Source organism: Diadema antillarum, unplaced genomic scaffold (assembly GCF_040938485.1).
Source record: "Diadema antillarum isolate AM-2024a unplaced genomic scaffold, OU_Dant_1.0 seq00000330_RagTag, whole genome shotgun sequence".
NCBI lineage: Eukaryota > Metazoa > Echinodermata > Echinoidea > Diadematoida > Diadematidae > Diadema > Diadema antillarum.
The window spans coordinates 153,585-173,684 of NW_027271347.1; the positions used below are offsets into that span (position 1 = coordinate 153,585).

A 20,100-nucleotide genomic window follows, 5' to 3' on the forward strand; every position below is an offset into this window, starting at 1 on the left:
CGGTTACAACGAAATTTCGTTATAACGAAAAAAAACTGCTGGTCCCGAGCATTTCGTTGTAACGGGAGTGCACTGTACAACTGTAGTTGAAAGTATGTGGCTCTAAAGGAAGCTTCCAATTACTCAAATTTATTGGTGAATAAGGGTATTAAATGTACTGTATATTCAATGTACAGGAATTTATCTGTAAGAGAATGCATCCTTAACATAGAATGTGATATTGAAGGAAATGTGGGAGACAAGTTTGTACATGATCCATTTGGGGAAATTGTAGATAATGTAGTACGTAACATAGTAGACTTTTTTTTTTTTCTTTATAAAATTTTTGTTGAATAATTTCACTTGTAAGAAGCGATAATGTGCACTCTTGTGGACAGAAAGGGAGGAATGCAAAGTTTTCACAGATAACTTGCTGTATACAGTACATGAATGAATTTAATACACTGCTTATTACTTTAGACAATGTACACTCCTGCCAGAAAGCTGCCACAACCATTCACAGTGACAAAAGTACACACACGCTATTTTCTATGATGTAGTGCAATTTTGCATAGGGCCCTCTGTTGCTACACCGCTGTATGACACAGTACGAAATTATCAGACCAGGTACAGCAACTTTAGTTTGCGTAGCACAAAACCAGAACCATTCCAAGCAAAGTTTAATATGTAATCCAATTATATTTGTTAGTGTATCATCGGACTTGCCATGAAGAACTGGTGTTCTTAGATGTGCACCTCCCTGTAGCTGGTACATTATTGCACAGTAAGTGACATCCTATTCTACCACATTTTCCACTTGGGAATACTGTACTGAAGTCCATTCACATCTTCACTCATCAAATGAATGCTCCATCTTGAATAATTTTCATCCTAGCTGTCATACATCTACGTGATTTAATCAGTATCGTAATACATGTATGTCGTTGACCGAAAAATCAGTCTGTATCTTGACGATGGGGATGTTTCACGGAGACTATGCCTGCTTCACGGAAACCCTCCTTGCTACGGAGGAGGGCCTGGAAGTATAAAAATTATGTACTCCTCTGGACAGATGGATTTTTCTGTCTTACGTATGTCGCTACATGTACAGAGTATGTCATGTGTATTAGGTATTTGTATGCGGTGCATCTTTTCATATTTGGAAGAATTGACCTTGTTCAAGTATTTTATATGGAACAGAAGTTTAGGATAAAATCTGTTTGAATACTGTATCTTGCTATTTTCATTATATCTTAAGAAAATAACACTGAAACTGCAAGCCAACTCTCTCCAAATATTAATTCAAAGAAAATGATTCACATGCATGTAATGACAATGTAGAGGAAGGTCTGTAAAACAAGGAAAGTGATACAGCACAACTACACATACTTTTCTAGATTTATCAACTTTTATGTGCATATCAAAACTTTTACAGACTAAACTGTATAAACTGCAATGTATTGTTATGTGTGATGTACAAAAGAATAAAATGAATCATACAAAATAGACATTTCTTTGCTTACAACTCTGCTTCTTCTCTTCCTTATACGTGTACATGTTATCACAAATTGCTGTATCAGAGAGAAAGAAAGAGAGAGGGGATGATAAAGGATACTCTTCAGTCATGGGAAAAAAAAATCCCACTGCCACTCAGTTGCCAGTAATGCTGACAGTGCTAAGTTCACTCTGTTAAAATGACCCATACCGGTACCCAGCAGCACACGATTGCACAAGTACATAAAAAGCAGAAAATACATGGCTTCACTTTCACACTAATACATTTTTGGGGAAGCAAAATGAATGATAGCAACCCCTCGTGGTTCATCTACTGGTATTCAGAGATATGCCCAGACCAGGCACACATGCCTTAAAAAGAAGCAGATCAGGATTTCCTAAGAAATTTCAGCAGTCATATTAGTGGGGTTGGGTAGTTCTGAGGAGCAAAATTCAGCAGATGTTGATCTTCCTATGGCATTTTACACCTTGCTAGCAAAGATATGCAATATGTGTGCAACTTGTATACATGTCCATGACAAATCGGTGGTACTTTAAAGTTTTGATTTTGCAACTGAACTGTAGGGGGAAAAATCCCTGAATGGGAAAAGCCACTTCAGAACTACCCTTGTGAATATACCGAGTGAAAATAAATGGGCTCTACGGATCTGTGCCAATATTCTAAATGAGTCTGGCTAGCATTAGCACACAAAGTTCCAAATTATAGTTGTAGGAACCTACTTATCTTGTACAAATATGCACTAACTCTTGGCACAGAATGTCATAACAAACCATACACTTCTTAACATCTTTCAACACTTTGACATTCAAATTCTCTCCTGCAACTCCATATTAAAGATCTACACATGCAAATCACATCCATGGCCTACGTACATCTATTGCGGTACTCGTGGTTATGACAAAGTTGCCTAAAAGTGTAAAATGATAGCTGCCTAGATACTATGCACGTGTGGTTGTGGTTCATGCTTCAGCTATTAAACTTAATACTCGTGAACAAACACAGCAATGAGTTTCACATCAACCAACAGCCTTACAACAATATACAGTGTATGTACATGTACTTGTGGTGCAACAGTTCAAGAGATAGGCATAACTGGGGGTGCCAATGCCTAATAAATTACAGAATGCATCACAAAGGAATGCATCTTAAGCCTTTGTGCACTTTGAGTGCCGATTGGCAAAGAAAATCCCAGTGTCTTAGACACAGACTGTCCAAGGTCAGAAAGGGTTGAACGGCATTATTTCCAAATCATCCTTAGTTTGCCAGAGAGGCAAATATGCACTCCTACATGCATGATGGTGATGCTGCTGGCATTTTGTCTCGTTGACTCTGAGATGATTTTTCCATAGAAACCTCAGGTGACTGTTGTTGTCATCTCTGGAGGGTACTGAGTTGGTCTTGAATGTTGTCCATCACCTCAACACTGTGACGAAGGGGTCAGTCCAAAATAAAAACAAAGTATACACAAACCATGAGTAAAGCCCCTGAAGGGTGCAATAAGTCACTACATTGTTCATATTACATTATGCTGTCATTTTGCTTCAGCAGGAGAAGTACAATTTGTTACAGACAGCTCCCTTCCCTGCTGGTAGTTACATTTAAAACTCAGCTGTGGTGGCCTAGAAATTGTTGTACGCGTACAGTCAACCTTACTTAAGTTGACTTCGCATATGTTGAATAATCGCCTCAAAGTCAAAGGTCTTTTCGAGTCCTCTTTATATTCTATCAATTTTAATCCCTCATAAGTCATATTTTCTCTAAGTCGAAGCTATTTCTTCAGTCCAAATATATTCAACTTAGGCAAGGTTGACTGTATTTGTGCAGAATTCAAAATTGTCTCTCTCACATCATTGGCAACACACTGCACTTGTTATGGTGCTTTAGTTATTGCCAACTGGTATGTTAATACAGACTCATCTATACTGTCTTAAAATGTACTCCACTCAGTATCATAAGCACAAGTACAGTGGACTCCCATTATAATGAAGTCCTCGGGACCGGCACTTTTCTTTCGTTATATCGGAATTTTGTTATAACCGAACAAATAAACAATAGAAATACATAGAGTGGATGACATTGCAGCCCAAATTTTCACTTCGTTATAACCGGAATTTCGTCATAACCGTGTTCGTTATAACGGGAGTGCACTGTACGATAAATCATCACTTATTTTGGTTATGTGCATAACATGAAATCCAACACAACATTGTAATATCAAAAAATGATCTATAATAAAAACACACAGCCCAGGCTACTTATTCATTTATTGGTGCAATATTCACTTATTTTTTCTTTAATTTGTCTGTCTTTATTATCTTTTTCGTTTTCCTCATAGTAATTCTTTAATAAACTGATGGCATTGTGATGACTTTTTCAAATACATACATGTCTGATGAGCAAAAGATGTATAATTCACAAAATGAATGGCTCAAATAGCTGCTCTGGCCAAAGACAATACAAGTGTAAAATATGGGTCTAACTTACTTTCTCTCTATTGCCTCTGCCCTGAAAAGCAAGGGGGAAAAAGAAATAAAAGTATGATAACTTTAATTGTAGTTATGCATGAAAGTACAACACTACTACGTGAACAATGTATTACTATTTGCAGACACATGCCAGGTAGAGTGGAATTACAGCACATGACACTCTGAACACATGCAACTTTCTTCTTCTTTTTTAACACTGTTCATCAGAGCTTGTGAGTAGTTTACACATCTACTAGCCCAAATTCTAAGTTCACTAGACCACAGAAACATCCATATACACAGCAGTCTGTAAAGTCCCCTCTGCATACATTGTTTTAAAGCATTATACTGTACTCTGAATGTTTTGATGAATTTAACAGCAGAGAAATGTAACAGGTGCTGTACACTGGAAGTATGGCAGAGTATGGTTGGATAAATTCTTACTGCCATGAATTTATACTGATGGATATCTAACATCACTGGTTTTAAATTCTTTGTCAAAATTCATCTGCCTGCCAAAATCAAGCCAGCTTGGCTGGACACAGCTTTTAATACATGTACTTGTCTATTCAAAAGCTCTCGCACTATATGAATGACCTTGCATTATATTCTGTATCAGGGTGGTCCATGAGGGGTTTTAGCATGTCGCTGCAACATGCTAAAATTCTTGTGCAACATCCTTAAAAGCCAGCAACATGCTATGCAACATCCTCAAGAATTTGCAACAAGCTCAAAGTAAAAGTATTCAAAAATGTGCAAAACATGTGCATAACATAAGAAACATCAAACTACCTGGTACTTAATAGATATTTGTGTGCAAAACATGAGAGAGAACAGTGAATGTAAGCAGCACAAAGAGAGATACATGGGTAATTCCATGGGGTTGGGACTGAAATTGTGACATACAAGTTGAAAATTCAAGTTGGGTAAATTGAAATTTCCTTTTTCCCCCTGATTTGTTACTCCCATTCTTCAACATATTCCACTAGAAATCTGTTTATTACTTCGCACACTTTCAGTCAGCATGGGTAAACAGGTATGGCAAAATACCTATGTTACACGGACTTCATTTGTTGACATCCTTCATCATTTTGTGTTCTGAAATGATAACAATGAACACATCCACGTTTTTTTCATCCATAGCACATCAACATGTTATTTAACAGGCACATGAGATCATTATTAGTAAGATTGTATGTTCTGATGTCAACTGCAAGCCACTTTTATTAACATGTTTTTTTCTACAAACCATTAACAATTTCAATCAAAGGTTTAACTTTTTCATCAAGAGTGACACAATGACAATATTCTTAAAAGCACCACAATTGAAGCAAGTGATTTGTATGGGTATTCAAGTGAAAACATGATTTTATTGTTATAATCAGGGGTTTTCAGACAACAACCTCGCCCACGGTGTACTACCTATGTTACACGGACAGTATGTCCTTGTAACATAGGTACACTACGACATATCAACTGATTTCCTTTATTGTGGTGTGAGATGTTAAAACCTACACATATAGACTTTATGTATGTTCCCACAAATAACACTACTGTAACAGTTCTTTGGAATTATATCTACTGCACACCTGTGGAACAATACCTATGTTACACAGACTTCAATTCTTTGTAACTCTGATATGAAAGAAGGCAGACTTAATCAGAAGAAGAAGAAGAAAGTGAAGCTTTACACAATTTGACCTAATATACACTAACAACATCATCAACTAGTTGTCAACTAACTAAGAAAACTAATAAAGAGAAATCAGACAAGTCTTCTTGTCTTCTCCATGTTCTTTGTTTGAAATTAATTTCTGCTCTTTTGTCCAATGTCCATTTAGCCCTCAATTTTTGTTTTTTTCTTCTGTCCATTTTCCCTCTGTGCATTTTTCTTCTTGTCTAGTTTGTTACATTCGCTCTTCTTGGGTGTTGCTTTGTCGGCTTCCTCTCTGTTTGTGGAGTGCTGTGGATGTGTCCTTTTCACTCTTTCATGTAGTTTAACACGTAGCGGTGGTAGAGGAGGAGCCATGGCAGATTCATCAACAAACTGAACAAAAGGTGTAAAGAGAAATAGAATAAAAAAATTAAAAGAAAAATTTTTGTCGGGGTTGACTATATATTCCTTGGTTTGGTTTGGTTTTATTTCCCATCATAAAAAGCATACAATGAAATAACTTTACAAATATACAGAGTTTACAGAAATGCAATGTTATACAAACTATACAAACAAAAGAAAATGAACATCATTAAACAGTACGAGTGAGAGTTTACAAACACAGAACCTAAGCAATAATAACAAAGACAAAGTGATAGATGAGATAGTGGAAAACGGCTGGAAAACCCATATTCAGCGACACTGTTGTAGAGTCACTGGTCTTCCATGGGGACCAGAAGAAGAAGAAAAAGAAGAAGAAGAAGAAGAAAAAGAAGAAGAAAAAAAATATAGAAAAAAAAGTGGGAGGAAACGGGGTAATATCGTCTTGTAATAACAATAATGATATTCAATATTATCTTCTTATTCAAATTAAAAATCAATAATTATACAGATTGATACATAAACATCATACATGAAAAATCTTTGAATTGTTCATAAAATAGACACCATTGAGTCTTATTCAGTCTAATTGTTTAACAATAATCGCTTAAATGTTACAATTGTTGGGCAGTTACGAATACAAATGGGAAGACTATTATGCAACTTTATACCTCTATAAAAAAAATGTGCGTTTACAACTATTTGTTCGAGGTTTTGGTAAAGGAAGATTGTTGTATCGAAAATTATAGGGTTTATCAACATATGATATATTTTCTTGCAAATAACTGGGTGTTAAATTGTTCAAAACTTTAATCATCATAATTTGAACGTGACGAATTTGACGAGATTTCAGAATTTCCCACTGTAATATTTCATGCATGGATGATACGGAAAAATGAGATTGTGGCTTAATCTTTAAAATAATTCTTCCTGCTCTATTTTGAAGTTTTTGTATTTGATTAAGAAGTTGCCCACGTGATGATTGAAATATAATATCTGCATAATCTAGATGAGGTAAAATAACCGTTCGATATATCAAATTTAAATATTTTCTACTGATAAATTGTCGTAAACGACGAAGAAATGAAATCATGCGACCCACCTTTTGACACAAATGATCAATATGAACATCCCATTTGAGTTCAGCATCGATATAAAGGCCCAAATATTTCACACTCTGTACTTGATTTATCACATGGCCTTTTATGCTAAGATCCAATCTATTATACCTTTTAATCATATGACGGTTCCCAATAAGCATACTCACAGTTTTTTCATAATTGATTTTAAGTTTATTTTTGGAAATCCACTTGTCAAGTTTCAGAAGCTCATATCGCAAAATTGATTGTACTGTACGCGGGTCTTTATGAGAAACATATAAAACTGTGTCGTCCGCATACAAATGTACGCTACATAAGTCAAACACAGAAGGTAAATCATTGATAAATATAATGAATAGCAAGGGACCTAAGATAGATCCTTGAGGCACCCCCAGCCCAATGGGTAATTCTTCAGAAAAACAATTCCCTATACTAGTAACAATCCTCCGATCCGAGAGATAGCTTTCAAACCATTTAAGCGAGGTGCTACTGATCCCTATTCTATGCATTGTATTGAGAAGGCATTTCACATTGACCAGGTCGAAAGCCTTTTGAAGATCGACAAATACGGCACCTGTATACATTCCTTCATCCATGGCTTTTAACCACGTATCCGTGACCTTAATCAGTGCTGTGGAAGTAGAATGATTCGGACGAAAACCCGATTGTTCTATTGTGAGTATATTATTCTGACTCAAATGCTGAATCAACTGTTTTTGTATGACTCTCTCAAGGATTTTGGATAAACATGACAATATAGAAATTGGTCGGTAATTATTTGGAATCGATCTGTCACCCTTTTTATGTAAAGGAATAATTTTACCAACCTTCCATTTCTTGGGAACGATACCAAGGGTTATGGATTTATTAATCAAAAATGTTATAGGTTTAACAATTTCATTCTGAGAAATTTTCAAAATATGTACAGATATACCATCTAAGCCTTCAGATTTCTTATCTTTTAATAATTGTATTTCTTTTAAAATATCATCTTCGCTAACAGTACACAGTTTGAAAAGATTTTTGACACAGGTATCAGTAATTGAATTACAATTTTCAGGCTCATTCTCAGATGAATCAGAGATCAGTCCAGTCGCAACATTAGCAAAATGGTGGTTAAACTGATTTGCCATGCTCTGGCACTGACTGGGTGGAGGCTGGGAATTGGAACCTTCCTTTGGTAATAATGAAGCCAGTATTTTCCAAGACTTGCTGGCGTTTTGTTCCTTGGTTAAGTGTTCAGTATAATAGCTTCTTTTCGATTTTTTAATCAAGGAGGTTACTTTGTTTTTCAGAACACGGTACATTTTCCAGTCATTTTCGTTTTGGGACTTAAAAGCTTTTCGTTTGGCTAAGTCTCTTTTTTTCATGAGAACAAAAATCGAATCATTAAGCCATGGGGATTTATTTGCACGCACTCTCTTAGTTTTAAGAGGCATATGCTTGTTAACAACGTGAAACAAAAGCTTTTCGAAATTTGCAGTAGCTTGATCGATGTCATTCTCCCCCTCAACCTCAATCCAATTCATTTGAGATAGATCAGACATGAACATTTCAATGTCAACACCTTTCGATTTTCTGTAAGTGATATAATTTACGCCTGATTGAGTTTGATGGGCTTTCCATACAAGGTAGCTCATTGAGTGGTCGCTTACACCATTGTGTATAACACCAGAAGACTTTATCATTTCTATACTGTTCGTTAACATATGATCGATAAGCGATGCAGATTCATTAGTGATTCGGGTACATTCAGTAGTGTTAACAAAATTCAGAGAGTATATATCATTTATCCGTATATATCGTTTAGTAGTACAATCACTAGCCTTCTTTTGAATGTCAAGATTTATATCGCCCATGATAATGAGGTGACACTCAAGACTTTCTGTGAATTCCAAAAAACGTTCATATTGGTCAAGAAGATCACTTTTAGAGTTTGGAGGCCGATACCAGTTGACAATCACAATAGGTTTTGACTTTTTAGAACGAATAATCAAAACAATTGCTTCCAGTCCTGACATAGGAGAGTCTTCTATGATTTCGAATTCTAAACTCTCATGGATGTAAAATGATACCCCACCTCCAGATCTGTTACGATCTTTTCTAACTATATTGTAATGAGGAATTTCTATTTCACGATCATATATTGACTCATCAAGTCTTGTTTCATTTAAAGCAAAAACGTGTATATCATTACAGCACAAAATTGAACGTATTTCATCAATATGTTTGACAAGACTTACAACGTTCAATTGAACAAACTTCAAACCTTTGCCTGTAAAATTTGAATATACCAGATTTGGTTTAGGGGGGGTTTGAACATCGGTGTCTAACAATTTGGGGCTACATAATTGATCAATTTGGCTGTCATTACAAATGTCTGTATCAGAAAATGGTAGATGTTGCATAATACACCGAGGACATTCCCAGCCAATAAACTGATGAGATATATCATTGTACAAATTTATTGGTACATTACTACAAGAAATATGAACCCATTGATCACATGATGTGCATAGAAGACCTTTTTGATTTGCTTTTACAGCAAGATTACATAAGACACAAGGATATTGTGTAACCATAATAATTTGCCAGTTCAAATTCAAGACGAATGTAGATAAAAAAAAGGCAAAAAAAAAGTAGGAAAAAGAAAAAGAAAAGAAATATCAAAGAAACTACTTAATTGACATAAAAATTGCACAAATTAAAGTTTTAAATAATGCGCGTGATACAAACTTGAAAATCACATGTTCCGTGAAGTGTCGATATAATATGAATGAAGTTATCTGACTCATATAAGCAATACATCAAAATAATATAGCCACATAACTGGTGAATGCATGCGTCTTGAACTGCGGCCATTATCTAAAACAACTTATCTATCACAGGAAATTTGACGCAGCATTTAACATGAAAACTTGAGAAAGACTACGAAGTAGCACTGAACGAATGGCCGTGACACTGGTAAAAACAGGAGAAAGCAGGAAAATGGCTCTGCATTGGTCAAGACATAATAGAACATTGGAACTACAGACAGGTCAAGACCTACCAAAAGATGCCAAGAAGAGATAAAGCAGCCACGATTGCATAAAACTGGTCAAGGCATACTACAACACGCAGGTCATTAGGACCCCACTGTAAGCAGGCCAAAACATTGTAACAACTGGATTATAGACTTTAGTAGAGAGGTAGATGCTATGTATAGAACACAAATACAAAAGAAAAGCCAAAATGCTTGCCATACAAACGGACGCTCAAGCCCTCTAGGCTAATTAACCTCAATATAGTAATTGCATTGGAAGACATGCTTGTACAAGAGTGGCATTTGACAGATTACACAAGAAGACCATCTGGTCTTGGGCAAGCAAGATTTTAACAATACGGCACCAGCTCTATACAAAACATGACAGAGAGACGTTTCCTTTCAGCCATTGTTAGGAGTTCTTAACTTTTTGAGGTCGGTTTTGGACACGAAGGTAAGACGTCGGTCGTCTTGTGTACGTACATGAATTCGACCATCTTGTGTCCAAATGTGTTTCATTGCTTGTTTGAAGTTTGATTTGATTTCCCAGAAGAGGTCCCCTCTCATCTTCGTCAAGCTCTCCTGAATGAAAATCGGGACTCCATCCAGATTCCTCAGCTTCTTCCGCGACTGATATATACGATCACGCACTGCATAATTCGTGAATTTCACAATGATTCCTCTTACTTTCCCCTTCTTGGCTCCTAGTCTGTGGGATCGGTCAATGTCGTTTTCCCCAAGCTTAACATCCAGCTTGTCAGAGCACAGATTCTTGACGAGAGTATCCGTCCTTTCGTTGTCCTTTTCTTCAATCCCATGAATAATCAAACAATTTCGCCGGGAATATTGTTCAGCTTCATCCTGTTTTTCTTTCATTCTGTCGATCTCCTTCTCGAGCTTTTCGATCTTGTCATCCCTCTCTGCTAGATCAAACTCAAACCGCTCCTTGATATTGTCAGTTACTTTCCGCGTAATGACGGTGGTGATTTCCTCAATCAATGAGTCTTTTACTTTACTTATGAGAGTGTCAAGAAGTTGACGATTGTCTTCAATTGCCTTAGACACCTCTTCACGAATATCTCTGGCAAGGTCACTGGCGGCAGCGTCCTCAGTCTGTCCCCGTTTCGACCTCATAGTGTCGTCGCAGGTGAAACCATATAATCGAAGTACATGGGACTAAGCCGATTTCATGGGGTGCGCTGCCAGGTGTTGAGATATGCAAATCACTCAAACAAAATGTATATTTCGACAGTATAAGAGTGAGAAATATATGAGTATTACCGTCAGTATAAGTCAACAGAAGCAGGAATGACTTTGGAGTCCTTTATCGATGCATTTTTCAGAGTTAACACTTCATGGAAACGATGAAATAGAGAGCAGAGTTCAAACGCGTCCGATCATGCCGAGCATGATGTATCTGTGTGTTTATGAATGGAATTAAATAATTTTAACAATTTTGCTTACATTTCTACCTCTTGGTATACCCATTAGCTAGAGTTCCATGTGTACCTCCCACCAAAATTGAAAAAAAAAAATGGGTTATGCTTAAAATGATGTAAATATTAATAATAATAATATAGCATGTAAAACATAGGAAAATATCATTTTCATACTCTATGCTAAAAACTTGTTTTCAGATGCAATCTACACTGTAGGAAGGGCAGGTCGCTGCCCCCAGTGTCCTACAATTATGTAGCTAAGGTTAGGGCTAGGGTCAGGGTTACGGTTACGGTTATGGTCCTTTCAATAGACTCCCAAAATAATACTAGGCCCTATTTTATATTCATCCCCCATCGAAATTGTCGCCCTCTTTTTGAATGATAGTGTAGAGCAATAATAGTCCAATTTTGATTGGGGTTCATAATTTTATTGAAGCCTTTCCTACCCACTACCCACCCAAACTGAATAGGACACTGGCATTTTAGCTTTGAGACTTCACACGTGGGTGAACATGGAATGGAAATGGTGAATCCTTGTGAAATGTTAACAACTTCATCAGAGCATCTAACAGGTCAGTGAAATCTTGGATGGAAAACATTGACATTTTCGAAGTAAATCTGTTAAAGAGAAAGAATTTCACAGCTCCTAGTTCCCTCAATATCACCAGCAAAATAAGGCAAACTCTATTTCTCTAGTTCAGATGCAGTCTGGACATCTACGTTTTCCAACTAGTATATAGTGATTAATACTAACTCTAGCACGTCTACCTTGGTAGATACCTAATGACAAAAGGGTCCAAAAATTCACAATAATCGGGAGGTAAAACAATTTTATATTGCAGTGAAGATACACTGATATACTTTTGTATGGTTTTCTAAGAGAGGAATATATGCTCCTTTTGCAGAGACCGGCATGGACGGAAAATTTGGCAATCAAAATTATGAACATGAACCTGTAACAAATATCTCAGTATGTGGGACTACAGTATCATCGTCCACAGTATTTTTGGCCAGTTCAGAGGTTTAGATGTCGTTTTTTTTACTCTAATAGAGTTACAGAATATGACAAATGTTATTATTTTCGTAAAATAGCGTAAAAGCTTACCAATTGACATCAGAAACATTAAAACTCCTGTACCTACGTTACATGGACAACGGCAGAAAAACAGATCTTGCGCTGTCCAGGTAGGTGTATATTGGCTGTGAGTAGTTTTTCTGCCATTTGGGGAGGACTGCCAGTGACATGAATACGATTGCTGAAGTCAGTAGCTCTTCTTTTTATCGCGAGACGCGTCTTTCCTTACCTACGTTACACGAAGAGGCTGGACATCGCACTGAAGTACAGTGATATGTTCCGTATTTTCTCGTTTATTTGGAGGATTTTGATGCTAATTTTTGGATAAGAATACTCCTGAAATATAAATCTCATTATAGAAATAAAGTTTCTAATCATGTTATGATTGGAAGTGTATGTAAAACCATGCTATACCTATGTTACAACAAAAATTGCCATGGACATCGTTTGTAACATAGGTATGAGGTTGCTTGAAGATGCTCTGGTGTTCTTATTTTGTTACAAATGTTTATGTGCCTTATAGTCTTTGTAGAAGTCACCTTGCCTCTCTTAATTATGATAGGCATAATGCTGAAAGGTTGTAAATTCCTCTTTTACATTGCCATGAAAATGGCATATATTTATGTCACAACATAAACCACAAAAAACCATGGGACATCATTAGTGAAACAGTCATAGACAAAATACATTTGTACACAGGCTTGTTTTTTTTTCATCAAATAATTCTTCACACATTTCTCTCCAAGAATAACTGCAAACCACGGACAATTATTTGATAAATTTTTCAGAATTATGACTTTTATTACCTACACAACATGAAAATCTAGAGAAGACCCAACCCCATGGAATGACCCACATGTAAGCAGCAAAATATTGCGTACTACGTACTCATTGTGTGCACTCCGCGCATATTCAATTTCTGCAATATTCTCTATTCTGAGCTTGCAACATGCTCAAATTTCAAGTTGTGGACCACCCTGCTGTATAAATATATCTACAACTGTGAAGAATATCTGGTGGAGTCAAATTACATGTATATTTGAATCATATGCCATATTCTGAACCTTCAATATGTACAAGATTGCATTTCTTTTTTCAGCATACTCATGGATATATATCACACTCAAAAGCAATTATTTACTAATTGATATTAAATATGCATATATGCACCAATTCCAATATTTTCATTTATCTACTTATTAAAAAAAAAGAGTAATTCACTGTATTCTGTGTAAAATACATCGTACTGATTGTACACTAAATGTGGAAGTTACAAGCCCAAATGCATGTACTATGTTAAAGCCTGATTATGATGAACACATGTCATAGCTTCAATTGCATCTTGCATCATGGTTTTACTCACTGGAATCTTAGATGTGAGGCAAGTATTTCCATTTTCTTGAGTGTCTGTTAGAATAAAAAACAAAAAAAAAAAACAAACAAAATCACACACACACATGTAATATCTTGTTTTGAGAAACCAAGACAAAATACCAGTATCCAGATATCTTTACCTTCAACTTTCTCTCTTTATTGGACATGAAGAGAAAAATACACAAAAATTGCAATTTATATTAACAAAAATATATGTCAGTCTATAAACACATACAAACAAGTAAATCTTATTTCTGAATATTTAGCATCATGAAAATACATATATTTGACCTTTGTAATTATGATGTACACAGAAAGGAGAATCCCCCACAATTTCCACAATGTTCAGCATATTTTCCCTGTGTATTGATATGTTGATTTTCTTGAACACTCCTCACAATATACGGTAGAGTTAATCAATGCAAGAATGGACATAAGAATCTTACCTGCAGTGAACTTTCCACAGTCCCCTCCTGTGAGGCGAAGCTCTTCGCTGCATGCAACAACATCTATGAGGAGAAAATAATGCACATCAGTTAATCAAGAGTGTGATGATAATCCATAAAAAATTAAATTGCAATTTGGTTTAAAAAACTCTTTTGAAAATGTGTGGTCTTATTTGAATGTCTTGACAACATATGGAGACTAAAAAACAATAAAACCAAAGGAAGAAGTTACTGGAATTGCTGGAAAACGTCATCTGAAACACAGCATCTTGACCTTCAACCATCCTAGTATAGCCTGAGCTCAATGATTTTATCATCCAACAAGCAAATTAACTTGCAAAGCTTTCTTCTGCAAGAGCTTGTGGAAGTACTGACAAGGAAGGTCTTCAGTTGTTTGACTGAAGATGCAATCACAGGTACGCTTGCAGAATACACAAACACACACAAACACACACACACACAATTTGTGATTATTTTTTAAGTGAAGGAGGCAGGACAGACAGAGGAAGAACAAAGAAGCAATTAACATGCTGATGCACCCACTCTCACACAAAAACACCACACCCATACCACAAGGCACAACAGTGGTCAAATTTTGCTATGCACGCGTACTTGACTTCCATACAAAAAAAAAAAAAAAAACTAAATAAGTGACATTCATAAAGATAGGCCGTTATGGATTATGTTTTCATCAAGAACAAACAACAGACATTGACTGCAGCACAGTTGATAATTCTCTGCTTTGCATATTATGAAATGAGGCATTCCAGGGGTCATAAAGTCTTTGCAAAAGTTTTAGCAAAACACCTTCACAAATGAGTTTTAAATTTTCTTAAGCTTATTTTCTTCATTCTAATCTCTAGAAGTTCTATCAACGATGTCCATTTTTTTTGTTTTTGTTTTCGAGTGGTCTTCTGCCGAGTATTAATATGGTACAATGTAATATGTATACAAGGTAGGATACGGTATCCCTTATTCATCATTTAAGAAGTACAATAGCATTTCAAGTTCAACATGCCTCAAAATGGGTAACTTCTGGAACACACCACTGCCTTGGAAGGGAATACATCAAATACAAAATGAACATTAAAGATAAATTTCTACAACTTTACTTAGAGTCTACTTCAAATTCAACTTTTTATACTGGATCGGAATGATGATGAGACTGTCTGTATCAAAGTGTATGACTGACTATGTCTATGACAGGGCCTCAATCATCGATCATGCTTGGATTATTCATTCAAATCTTAGTATCGGCTTACAACAAAACATTTAGGCCTCAAACATTAGTTGAATTGGAGCCTCTTTAATATGTTTACAACACCATGTACGGGTATATGGCACACATGTCACATAATGAATCTATGTCTCCATTCCATCACATTAAACCTTTGCTTTGGCTTTGCAGTTCCGTTCATTGCCATTGCCATTTATTGGCACAATAATCCAGCGCAATACTCAGACAGACTACTACACAGTCACAGATGAGAATGATTCGAAATGCATTTCATATTTTTATCTATTTTGGTAGTGAGTGATTCTGTGCTGTGTAGTCTGTGTATGAGATATAATATATAACATTTTAGATTGGAGAACTAGGTACAAGTTCAGTAATATATCACAGAATTATTAAACACGCGAGTGTACTCTGTAGCATAGCAGACTCTGTCTCATAATATCATACAATTTGTATTCAGTGAGCACACATACGGTAATTACGGGTGCCATACACTCGCTCTGCAGCTCTGGCCTGCCTGCTTGGACCCGGGACCGGGTATAAAAATCAGCTCGTCAGCTCGCTCGTCTGGCACTACAGTGCCAGTGGTGGCAGTGTCTGTCTTGTCTGGAGTTGCAGGTAACTGTGAGTGTAAAGTAATTGAAGAAAATGATACCATAGGACTCCTAGGTCTTACCTCGTTCGATTTTGAACTTCTAAGCACTTGACGAGCGAGAGAACCCAAGTCTGCGACATTTTCTTGAATTTTCTGTGGTAGCCTCGGGTCCATGTTGTGTGGTTGCATGGCCATTTCTGAATAAATTAAAACCATACCATGTACACGGCACGCAGTACAGTGCGCACTCGTACTCTCTGATGAAAACTAGCGATCAATTTATCTATTGCCAATTTTACAATCTTAATTGATTGTTAGGGCCATCTTTTAAACAAAAATATGCAACAAGAGATATAAAAAACCTATAATCTGAACAATAATGTTTAATTGTATAACAAGTAATTTTAATTTTAATAAAGCGTAAATGACCAGATAATGAGATATTTTGTCCAACATACACAACACAAAATTACTAGTATCCAATGCAATGTGTACAAAAACTTGGTCTATAATTTCAGCGTCTGTAGCATTTGTTTTCAAACAGGAAAAATCTGCTGCCACAAGTTCGCTGTGACTGAAAATAGGCCTAAAACAGTGACTTAAATAGGGGTGAAATAAATTCTCCTATGCGTCCTGATTGACGTTAACTAAATGTAAGCCCAACAGTCATTTAAGCAGTAGTTTTTGGAAACTATAGTATCTAGAGGAGAGAAAATCCAGGGTTCTTTGTGTCACGGCTGTGATCACGATGATGATGGACACATGTTCAGCGGTTGTTTCAAACGGAAGCCCGGCCGCCGGTCGCCTGACGGGAGGGAAGCGGCGCGGTGATTGCTTGCACTCCGGCAGTTATAATGGACACTACTTCGAAAATGGTGGAGGCGACAATCGTGACAGCATCATTGCTTGCGACACTTTTAGTGATTTAGAGTCGGTAAGTGCATAGTTCACTGAAACATTCGTGACATATCCAGTATGCTGTTATAGTGTTAATGATCAACATCGAACATGTAACACGTTTACACAGCCCTGTATTAACAGTAACCAATGTGGTAACATGTGTACTGTAATGACTGTTGTGTTTTGTTAGCTGTATAAACTGCGACCAGCAGCCCCAGGCCCAATGCGTAGCAAAATCAGTCCGGGAAACCAGCTCATGAGGACCGCTCCCGCGTACGAGGACTGCCCCGCCTCATGAGGACCGCCCCCACGCCTCATGAGGCCAGGGGGGGGGGGGGGGGGGGGAACGCCTCATGAGGCCCCCTACCCTGGTCCCTAGTCACTTCTATTCATCTCACATCTGATGTATAAATTGTCGCAACTTTGCACTGTGATTTTTTGTTACACACACATGTCCACTATCCATGATGAAAAGAAGAAAAAATCCTATCTGTTTTTTTTTTCAAAAATCGAGTTTTAATCAACCGATGCAGAGCGCCCATTAAAACACGTGTGTTTTAATGGGCGCTCTGCATCGGTTGATTAAAACTCGATTTTTGAAAAAAAAAACAGATAGGATTTTTTCTTCTTTTCATCATGGATAGTGGACGTGTGTGTAACAAAAAATCACCGTGCAAAGTTGCGACAATTTATACGTCAGATGTGAGATGAATAGAAATGAATAGGGGGCCTCATGAGGTGTTCCCCCCGGGCCTCATGAGGCATGGGGGCGGTCCTCATGAGGCGTGGGGCGGTCCTCATGAGGCGGGGCAGTCCTCGTACGCGGGAGCGGTCCTCATGAGCGGGTTTCCCGGACTGAAATGCCATATTAACCTTAGGGAGCTTTAGATTTTGACGCGTGGACGTTTGAGACGACGCTTGCGCTGGACGTTCTCCCCTTCCTGCGTCGTGCTGAAAAGTAGCTTTAGATTACGCTGGGACGCAACGTATAAAAAATAAAGTCACGCCCCTACAACGGTGCATGAAGTAGTTCTCGACTCTACGTTGTAAACTGTGCGGACGTAAAAATAGCCCAGTAAGCGTAGTGAAAAACTCAGGCGACGCAAGCTAAAAATAGATCGACTTGACGCGCGCTCCTGCGCATGCTCACAACATGTTTTTTCCCTCTGAACGTCTGCGCGTCAAAATCTAAAGGGACAAAGCTCCCTAATGGCCCATTACGCTATACCCGCGCTACGCTTTGGGGCTGCTGGTCGCAGTCACCCTAGCTGTTGCTGTATACTATTAGTGTAAGTGTATAAAGTAAGAAAGAGTAAATTTAAAGTCGTGATGTCCGCACGTCTGGTCGGGCTAAATTTGCCATGTACACTGTACAGCCATCAGGTTAACACAGTCAAAATGTTAAAGGGACTGTACAGTACTGGTTGAGGTGAGGGATTCATGTTTTGAACATTCCTAAGTGAGATAATGAGAAACCTCTCATAAAATATGAAAGAGCATGTAATTTTAAGAAGGATTCAACATTTATTTGATGAAAATTGGTTTTCAAATGGCTGAGATATCCAAAAAAGTGATATAATAAAAGGCGACAGGCCACAACTTTATTAGGATCTCTTTGTTTCACCTTGTTTTTGGATATCTCGGCCATTTCAAAACCGATTTTCATCAAATAAACTTTTGATACCCCTTAGAATTGCATGCTCTTTGACATCTCATAGAGTGGTTTCTGAATATCTTGCAAAACGTTAAAAGCTAAATCCTCGCCTCGACCATCGACCAGAACTGTACACATTCTTTAAATTTCTAGACCCTAGGCCCTTTCACCCTACTTCTATTAGTTCCACTTCCCATGCTTCCACTACTACTACTACTACTACTACTACTAGAAATCAGTACTTGAATCTAGTAGTAGTAGTAGTAACTACCAGCAGTAGATGTCTATCACTATCAGATAGGTTTGTTGTTGTTGTTGTTGTTGTTGTTGTTGTTGTTGTTTTTTTTGTGGTCAATCTGGAAAAATGCATGTCACAGCCACAGCACAGCCACACTAGCCCACAGGTATATGTGTAGGTGATTGTGAGGTAGGTACACAAATGAATTTGTAAAATTACTAATACTACTAACTCAAATTGGTGTTGGGCATTGGATTAGGTTTTATATGGGAAGGGCCTATTATTACTCCAAAGATTTGGATGTATTTAAAATGAAGTAAAGTTCAAAACCTGCACCAAGGACCAGGTTCGAGCTCACATGCCAAAATTTCATCTGCGCACAAAAATCTATGAGGTTTCACCAATTGTTCACATGTCTAGCTGGCGGTCAAATTTTGGACAGCATTGTGGTCGAATTATGGGCGGCTAACTTTAAAGTAAAGAAAAAGTTGATGAAGGACTGCTGCTTTATGAAAAATTATAAAAACATTTGCTAATCAAAGATCAGTCAGTTAATATAATAAACCAGGCAAATTACATCGATCTAGAGGTTTTTGACCATTTGAGTGTGTGTATATTATGTACACTGTATTAGTAAATACTTGTGGGATGTGCATTTTAGTTGCTGTGGACGCTTAGTTTAACTGAGCATTGTTTGTAGTATTTATGTGAAATTAGGCATTCCATCATGGGTTTACTTCAGAGCAAAATCTTTGTTTTGTCATTGTTTTCATTTCTGTTTTTGTTGTCTTCTTTCTTTTCAGAAACGTCACTGTCTGGGGCTGAGTACCATTCATTCCTTTCAAATGTGCAATAATGAGCCGACAGTGCTGTCAAACTACAATTCATCGCAAGAGAGTATGGAGTGCTATGACGAGCAAAACAGTATGGAGACCAAAAACATTCCCAATGGCTTCCATCACGTCGGTGTCACTGAGCAACGTCACGAAAGACCCAACAATCATCTGATATCGAATGGTTACTAT

At 37.2% G+C, this 20,100-nt stretch overlaps 1 protein-coding gene across 1 annotated transcript; it reads right to left on the reverse strand.

Moving 5' to 3' along the window:
* Nucleotides 1–2,571: 2,571 nt before the first annotated feature.
* LOC139730722 (BLOC-1-related complex subunit 7-like) lies at nt 2,572–16,467 on the reverse strand. The gene is made up of 5 exons (XM_071641589.1): nt 16,365–16,467; nt 14,452–14,514; nt 13,995–14,038; nt 3,980–4,000; nt 2,572–2,918 (listed from the first exon to the last, which is right to left on the reverse strand). The coding sequence occupies exons 1-5, from the start codon at nt 16,455–16,457 to the stop codon at nt 2,867–2,869; spliced, it is 273 nt and encodes a 90-aa protein (XP_071497690.1). The 5' UTR covers nt 16,458–16,467; the 3' UTR covers nt 2,572–2,866.
* Between the last annotated feature and the right edge of the window lie 3,633 nt (nt 16,468–20,100).

What these genes read in the sequence shown, in the direction of transcription:
- LOC139730722 (XM_071641589.1), bottom strand. Translation starts at nt 16,457, where the DNA reads ATGGACCCGAGGCTACCACAGAAAATTCAAGAAAATGTCGCAGACTTG. An exon ending in GAAGTTCAAAATCGAACGAG is followed by an intron (nt 14,515 to 16,364) that starts GTAAGACCTAGG and finishes TTCTCCTCATAG; the next exon opens with ATGTTGTTGCATGCAGCGAA. An exon ending in GCCTCACATCTAAGATTCCA is followed by an intron (nt 4,001 to 13,994) that starts GTGAGTAAAACC and finishes CTTGCTTTTCAG; the next exon opens with GGCAGAGGCAATAGAGAGAA.